This window comes from Saprolegnia parasitica, assembly GCF_000151545.1.
Source record: "Saprolegnia parasitica CBS 223.65 unplaced genomic scaffold supercont2.103, whole genome shotgun sequence".
Classification (NCBI taxonomy): domain Eukaryota; phylum Oomycota; class Saprolegniomycetes; order Saprolegniales; family Saprolegniaceae; genus Saprolegnia; species Saprolegnia parasitica.
This window is the reverse complement of record NW_012156497.1, coordinates 44,894-52,729: the sequence shown is the minus strand read 5'-3', so window position 1 is coordinate 52,729 and position 7,836 is coordinate 44,894. Positions and strand designations below refer to the sequence as shown.

Genomic DNA, 7,836 nt, shown 5'->3' with positions numbered 1-7,836 from the left:
ATCCAGCACATGATGGGGCAGCTCGAGCAGTTCCGGCCGATGCTTGTCAAGCAGCACCACCGCCTCTTGCTGCTGCGGCACGCGACGTGGTGCCACGCGGCCGACTGCAAGGTGACGGACTGCGCCGAGATGAAGACGCTCTGGAACCACATGCCGACGTGCGGCCAGACGAGCAAGTGCGGTGTCCAGCACTGCATTAGCTCCAAGTACTTGCTGAACCACTTTCAGCAGTGCAACATCGGGCCGTGCCTCGCGTGCCAGATCGTGCGCGTGCCACTGGAGGCCAAGGACGCGGCCGGCCAGCATGATCATCTATATGATGATGTGTGTAACAAGCTGGAGCACTGTGTGTTGTAACCAAGGGTATATAATAATTATTATATACCCTTGGTTGTAACACATCATAATATGAGGTCAGTCAAAACAAAAGGCCGCGTTAGCATATTTGAGACGGTTTTGGAGTACTAATCGATAATTGATCAATATTCTATGGGGAATCGACTGGTGTAGCTCTTTTGGACAGAAACGTCGTACTTTTTGTGCTAACCGGGCGCGAAAGGGAGTTAGGGTAGCCTATCAGCGACCTCCTATCCGCCTCTGACGTTCTTAAGCTCGATCATTGGCTCTCTCCTATCATCACCTTTCGAAGCAACCAATAAAATCGCTTTCTGGCGACCAATCAAAAGCGCTAAAAGCTTTGGAGCCCGTTTTCTCAAATCGTTAGCAGGCCGCTAACGAGTCCTTTTGTTTTGACCATCCTCTGTGGTGCGATATTATCGCACCACAGCCCACCACAGCCTAATTTATACGACACCTCATAATAATCCACTTTGAGTGAAATTACACATCATAAATTTTCGTTCTTTTTGGCTGATTTGGTGGGTGAGTTATTTTGAGGTATACGGTACATCAATGCATAAACAATCGTGAACGAGGTACGATAGTTCATTCATCGATGGCTAAAATACAGTGCGCGCACTACAGATTGGCTATCATCTGCTATCGGAACGTGGATTTGGTCAAGTTGCTGTGGTATCTTCCGGTTATCATCCGTACGGGTCATGGCGCTTTTTGATTGGCCAACTACGAATCTTGAACGGTCGTCAACCGCGGGGATGGAGCCGTCCGACGCGCCGACACCGACGGACGCTGCCGCACCACCGATTTCAGACACAGATGACAACGCATCGAACGAGGCATCCACTGAAGAATCGATGGACAACCTTCCTGTGGAGGCACCGCCACGCACACCGTTGGAGCAATTCGAGGATGCCATCGCGGCGGCCGAGCGGGCATGGACAATCAAGCTGGACGAGTACGCGCGACGCGTCACCGCGCTGCGTGCCAGCACCGCGTCGATCAAGCAGGCACATCAGGCGTCTACGAGTGCCCTCCAGAAGCAGCTGCACGAGGCGCAGCTCAAGCACAAGTCGCTCTTCACCAAGTGGACCAAAGAAAAGGAAGCGCGGGCGGCCGAGAAAGAGTGGATTGCGGATGCATGGCCGTCCGAAGTGGCCCTGCCGCCCACTGTGCTGCGTCCGTTCATGAAGGATCTGCCACCGACGCCGGCCGAAGTGAACGCGCGGGCCGCGACCGCACACATGCAGCTCGCGCTCCTGACAGAGGCCAACGAGATTGTCTCGCGCATGGCCCAGGCCAAGCAGTGGTCGCTTGTCGATGGCAGCTACTTTTACAACGCCATCACGGGCGAAAGTGCCTGGGAAAAGCCAGCCATCATGGCGTACGAGCCGCCGCTGGGCTGGGACAAGAAGAAGATGGCGTGGCGGGAGGGTGTCGTGCTCACGCTCCTGACCGACGTCACGCCGAGACACACGACGCAACTTGTTGATCCAGTGACAAATCTCGACGACGCCGCAGAGGACAGCAAGGACGCGACGAACGGAGCGCCGGTCGCCGTCGACGACGACGACTACGACAGCGACGCCGAAGCCGAGGCGCTAAATCCACTCGATGTTCGGCGCCAGTTTGAAGACAAGCGAGACGAGATAGAGCGCCGGGAGGCGCTTCTCCGCGGCGACCAGCTCGCCCTCGAAACACTGAGTCAGCAGCTACAGAAGGTGGTTGGTCACCGCCTTCGCGCCGAGGCAAAAACCATAGACGACGAGGCCCAAGCGTACATTGCCGCGGAGCGCAAGAAGATTGCAAAGCAACAGCGTGAGCTCGCGGCCGCCAAGGCCGAGGCCGACGCCAAGCTCGCGAAAGAAAAGGAGCTCAAGACCGGGCGCAAATCGCCGGCGAAATCTCCGGTGGGAAAGGCCGTCGAGTTTGAAGCACCGCCCGAGCCCGAGGTTATCGCGCCCGTCGACCCGGACCGACCGCGGCTCTGTGCGCCGCAGAGTGTTGTGCCGGCCGTCACCTTTCACAAGGTCGCGGACGCAGCCTACCAGCACATGCTGACGCTCCAGTCCGACATCAAGGCGTTTGTCTTGCGCGAAGACGCCTTATGGGAGAAGCACGACGCGTTCCGCGGGCGGCTTGAAGCACTGGTAGTCGATACGACGGAGCGCATTGAAGTGCTTGAGGCGCGAAAGGCAGAGCTGGAAGAAAGCCTCGAAGGCGGGGCCGACGAGCTCGCCGAGTTACAACGACCGCTACCGCAGCCATCGCTCGCACCCGGTACGTCTAGCACTCAAGTTGATACATGGCCGACACATTGATATTTACAGAGGACGAGGACGGTCGGTCGCGCTTCGATGTGTACGACCAAGCCATGGCAAAGTGGGATGCCACGGCCGCTAGTCGTGCGCAGGAGGCGCAGGAGCTCGAGCACAAGCTGCGCGAGTGGGCGCACGAGCTCAAGCACCAGCCGACGCCATCCATTCGGGACAGCCTCGCGTTCTACGAAGCGGTCGTCGCGGCTGAAGTCGAGCGCGGTGCGAGTCTGTGGGCCAAGAAGACCGAGTACCTTGTGTGGCGCACCAAGTCGCTTGTAGACCGCACGGCGCGGTATCGTATCAACGTATCAACTTGATCTTTTCTCACACCAACGAACTACAGGGAAGAGCGGTTGCACGTGCTGCAAAACAACTTGGTCGATCTGGAGATGCGCCTCGAGGCGGCGAAGCGCGTGCCATTGCAAGCCATGAATCTGCTCGAAAAAGCCAAGCTAGAGGCACTCTCCGATGCCCAGTGCAGCTACTATTGCGTCAAGATCCAAGCTGCGATCGACGAAATCGACCGCGAGGAGAAAGGCCTTGTCGACCTGATGGCGTACGAGATGCATGCGCTACGCTTTCATAACGCCCGCCTTGACGAGGAAGCGCTGCTGCAGAGCGATGCGGAAAGGCTCTGGAACGACGCGCAGGCCGAGCGAACCTTGCTGGATGCGATCGACGTCGAACAAGCCGTCCTTGCCAAAGCGGGATTGCCGCTCGCGCCCGCCACGTCACCGGCGCGCCTGGTTCTGCTTCGTCAAATGATTGCACTCAACTACGAGCGGGAGGCGCGCTGGCGCGCCCTCGCACGACTCGAGCGAACCGACGAAACCATCTGGCTCCAAGCCGACGAGTGGCTGCTCACGCAGCAATCGCAGCGCTACGAAGCGCGCCTCCGCGACCTCGAGAGCGCCCATGCGGTGACCATCTTTGGTCTGGAAGAGACCATCGAGAAGCTGCAGGCGGAGCGCGCGATGGCAATTCTGCACCAACGCCAAGTCGAGCACGAGAAGGCCACACTCATCGCCATGCTGCAGGATGTAGGACGTCCTATTTAGAGACTAGACAAATGATTGTCCTGTGCTAGGTCGACCGCGTTGTCGACAAGACAACGGTCGAGACGCTGCGGCTCTTGAAGCTCGAGATCCAGCGCCTCGAAGCCGAAATTGTCGCGATCAAAGCCGCCTACGACGTGCAGATCGAAGACCTTGTCGCAGAACACACTGCCGCCCGGCAGGTGCGAAGAGAGGCAGCCATGGGCCAAAGGCGATCGCAGTGTAGGCACTGGAAACCAAGCTGGAAGTGACGCTTGCCGACGCAACGCTTCGCATGCAGTGGCTCAAGGCCGTTAAGTGCGAGCTCTCCGACCACAAGGTGCGACGCCGTCCTTGCAACCGCGATGGGAATCTCAGCGCAGGTGCTCAACGAACACCTTTTGGTCGGCATCGCCGCGCTCGAGAAGCGCCGCGCCGCCGAGATCAACGACATGCAAGCGCGCATCGTCAACCAACTGAGCAAGATCCACCGACTAGAAATGTGGAACATGTCACTCAAGCAGTGCATCGAAGCCAGCAACGATGTCATGGTATGTCACACGTTGTCGTCGTCATCTTGGATCGTCTATTATGGTGCGTATAGCTCAAGTACCAGCGAGACCTCGAGGCCAAAGTCCAAGAGCACCGAAAGGACCAGCGACATCTGCGGCGCGAGATCTGGCACCAGCGCGTGAGCGTGCAGCTGCTGCTGGCAAACGCGCACCACCTCGTGCGTTTTTTCCTCCAAGGCATTGCGCACCTCTGCGGTCACGCCAACGACGCACTGCGGGACGCGTCTGTCATTCCCGTACACTGTCCGACGTGTGACAAATACATCAACTTGATACATAGATTCTTGTCGCGCTGTGCAAGGCACCAGGTGTCGCGGCCGATTTGCGCACGCTCGCGACCGCGTCGCTTGGTAAAATCGCGTGGAACCAGCCCCAGTCCCAGCGCTACGTGGGGTGGCAAGCCAAGACGAGTACGTTCTCTAATGGCACCAAACATATGGCAATACGTGTCCTGCAGTGTGGCACAACTGGGTCCAACTGCTCACGAAAGAAGCGTACGCTGTCCTGGAGGAGACCAAATGCGACGACTTTGATGCGTCCATGGACATGGCGTCCGAGGCCATGAACGTGAGCGCCGACCCCCGCGAGCACGAGAAGTACCAGTCGCACCTCGAACGGCTGCACGTGCTGCGCGAAACGAAGCGGTGGCCTCACCACCCGACGCCGCCCGACTGCTGCGTGAACGAGACCAACCTCCTTGCGGTCGGCGATTCGGACGGGGCGCTCCCGATCTTGCTCGGTCTCTGTGGCCCGGGGCACCCGCAACCGGTCCGTGAGAGCGCGCTCGCCTCGATTGCGATTTTAGCACTCCACGCGCGCAATACCCACCTCATGGGCCGTACCCCGGGGTTTCTCCAAACACTCGTGGACTTGGGCAAAAATGCATCGTCGTCGCCCATCCTGCAAATGCATGCACTGCACTCGCTCGGCAATGTCGCGTTCAACAACCCGACCAACCAGTCGGTTCTGTTGCGGCTCGACGCGCTTCCGTTGCTACTGCACTGCTGCAAGACGCAGCGCGACGTCGATGTGCTGGATGTGGCCACGGCGGCGCTTGCAAGCTTAAGCCAGCGCCACGAAGGCGTCGGGTTGGCCTTGCTCCACAGCGACGGTATCCTTCAGCTCCTCGAGCTCGCCCAAGCGCCCTACTTGAGCGACGCGGTCGAAGACAACAAGCTGGATTGCATCCAAGGCAACATCGCCACCGTGCTCGTCCACGTCATGGAGAGCTGCGCCAACGGGTTCCGGGCGCTCTGTGCCAAGGCGCCGGAGACATACGTCACGCTGTGCCTCCAGCTCTGCGGATCGCCCTTCACCACGGTGCAGCTCGCGGCCGTCATGGTGCTCGGGCACTTGGCCATGGACGACAGCCTCCGCGAGTGGCTTGGTGACCACGACGCCATCGAGCTTCTCTTAGCCTTCTTACCGGACGAGGGGCCACCGCCTACGACCCCGGCGAACGAGCGCCACGACGAGTCGAGCGTTGGCCTCGACGACGACGACCTTCCGCTGCAAGTGACGTGGGCTCTCATCCAACTGAGCTGGCACCGCGACAACCAAACGCGGCTCGCGCTGCATTTGCCCAAGCTGTATACCTACGCCACCCACGCGCTCGGCCGCGTCCGCGTCCACGTCTTGACGATTGTCGCCAACGTACTGTTTTACCACCCCGAGAATCGAACCGCGGTCCTCGCCGACCCACACCAGAGATGGATTGGCCTCTGTCTGCACCTCTGCGAGGCCTTTGCCACTACGCCGCAGCTCGAGGCGAATGCAGAGGTCGTCGAACACGCGGTGCGCGCGCTCACGGGCTTGAGCTACGACGCGCCATTTGCAAGCGGCTGCGACCACCTCCGCACGTGCATAGCCGTGCTCGCAGCCAGCGATATTGACGCACCGCTCGTCGCACTCGCGCTGCAGTGGCTCACCAATCTCTGCGTGCTGGATACGCAAAAGAGCGTCTTTGCCCACTGCGACGGCGCGACCGAGACGGTCGTGCGGCTCTGTGGCGCCAACGATCGGCATGTGCGCGACAAGGCACAGACGGTGCTGGACCTCGTGGGCGACGCCCGGCCGCGCTGGCGGCAGTAACGACGAAACAATGTGTCAGTGACGAGTGTCTCGTGGCCTTGTAGCCACGGTGCGTCCATTCTATCTATCCAACGACCGTAACTATCTATCTATCTCTCCAACTATCCGATCGATGTAATAACTCGGTTCGAGAACAACTATCGGATCAATTCAGATACCGGTATAGCATCCGATAAACGATCCACGGCACACATGGGACGGAGGCATGGGACACGGCGCGCTCGTAACTAGGGGCGGGAAGCAACGGTCGTCGCGCGGGTGGGATCCGAGAACCTCTGTAGACGCAGTCACACGTGTTGCAGCTGGAGATCATTCGATTACCTGTGGCTACAAGAAGCTATCGTCACGGCTGTCGACACCACACGGCTGTCGACACCACACACGCCAGCTATTGTGCGAGTGCGTGACTTGACCCCAGCTATGTTGCATGGTGCGAACGCATCGGCAGTCCACCTTGCGGCGACAATTGCCACACGGGCTATCCGGTGCACGCCTAGACGATGGAGCGAAAAGTGTCTTGTGTCCGCGCAGACAAGTTGTCTGTGTTTCGTGAAGAGACATTGGTCGGTCGTTCCTGCGGTCACTCGGCTCGGGCGTTGCCTAGTACACATCGTGGCTTCATTGCGGACATTCTATTAGCATTTATTTCATGGTGGTGTGTCCTTGTGCCAGAGCGTACTCGCGAGTCTAGTGCGAGTGGGGTCGTTGATAAATTAGTGGCAGGGCTCACGCCACGCGCCGCTCGTCGTTCAGCGGCAGCGGGTGCTGCACCTGCGTGAGCGCAATCCAGACCACAGCCGCAGCCTTTGTGAATTGAATCGGCTCCTCGCAGTACTCGCAACGCATGTGGTCGTCTTCGGGCACGGTGCAGAGCACGCTGCGCTGGTGCTGCTCCATCTTGGCGTGGTAGAGGTCTTCGAGCGTAAAGGGAACGCGGCGCCCGCCGACCACGGTCACGTTGGTGCGCGCTGCGGGCCACTCGACAAAGCGATGCCGGATCTGGGCCTTGATGTTCAAATCGACTTCGTCAACATCTCGAAACTTGAAGAGCGACGAGGTCGACCGCAGGAGCCGCTTGGACGACGAGCGGCAGACGCAGTCGCGCACGAGAGACGTGGGCACGATCGCCGATGACTCGCGGAAGCAGCTCGTGAAAAAGCCCATGCTGCAAATTCAAAAATGCAGCGCGCCGACGCCAGCGCGCGATCGCTACTCACCATGGTGTCGCGCGTTACTGCGACGTGCCGGCGGACTGTACAACGACGCCTCGGAAGACAGGCGCTCTCGGTGAGGCCCATGGAGAGCATTTCAGATCTTAGTGCGCGCACAGGTGTGGACGTGCCGTTGCGTCAGCGCTTGGCATGGCGCTCCTCGCCGACAGCGCGTGTGGCGAGCGTCGACGGCCCGTTTGATCCGCCAATCAAACGGCGATGTTTAGAGATTTCCATCATTCTCGATGCAGGA

At 59.4% G+C, this 7,836-nt stretch overlaps 3 protein-coding genes across 3 annotated transcripts; 2 read left to right on the top strand and 1 right to left on the bottom strand.

Moving 5' to 3' along the window:
• Positions 1–9: 9 nt before the first annotated feature.
• On the top strand, positions 10–425 carry SPRG_13569 (hypothetical protein; the record flags this gene model as incomplete). Its single annotated transcript, XM_012352624.1, has 1 exon — positions 10–425. One exon carries the CDS (start codon positions 10–12, stop codon positions 355–357), a length of 348 nt encoding a protein of 115 aa, XP_012208014.1. The 3' UTR covers positions 358–425.
• Positions 426–1,214: 789 nt separating this feature from the next.
• SPRG_13568 (hypothetical protein) lies at positions 1,215–6,462 on the top strand (the record flags this gene model as incomplete). The annotated part of the gene is made up of 9 exons (XM_012352623.1): positions 1,215–2,637; positions 2,688–2,967; positions 3,019–3,715; positions 3,763–3,912; positions 3,957–4,049; positions 4,093–4,260; positions 4,314–4,517; positions 4,562–4,691; positions 4,739–6,462. 9 exons carry the CDS (start codon positions 1,215–1,217, stop codon positions 6,370–6,372), a joined length of 4,779 nt encoding a protein of 1,592 aa, XP_012208013.1. The 3' UTR covers positions 6,373–6,462.
• Positions 6,463–7,098: 636 nt separating this feature from the next.
• On the bottom strand, positions 7,099–7,536 carry SPRG_13567 (hypothetical protein; the record flags this gene model as incomplete). The annotated part of the gene is made up of 1 exon (XM_012352622.1): positions 7,099–7,536. The coding sequence occupies one exon, from the start codon at positions 7,534–7,536 to the stop codon at positions 7,099–7,101; it is 438 nt and encodes a 145-aa protein (XP_012208012.1).
• Positions 7,537–7,836: the final 300 nt, after the last annotated feature.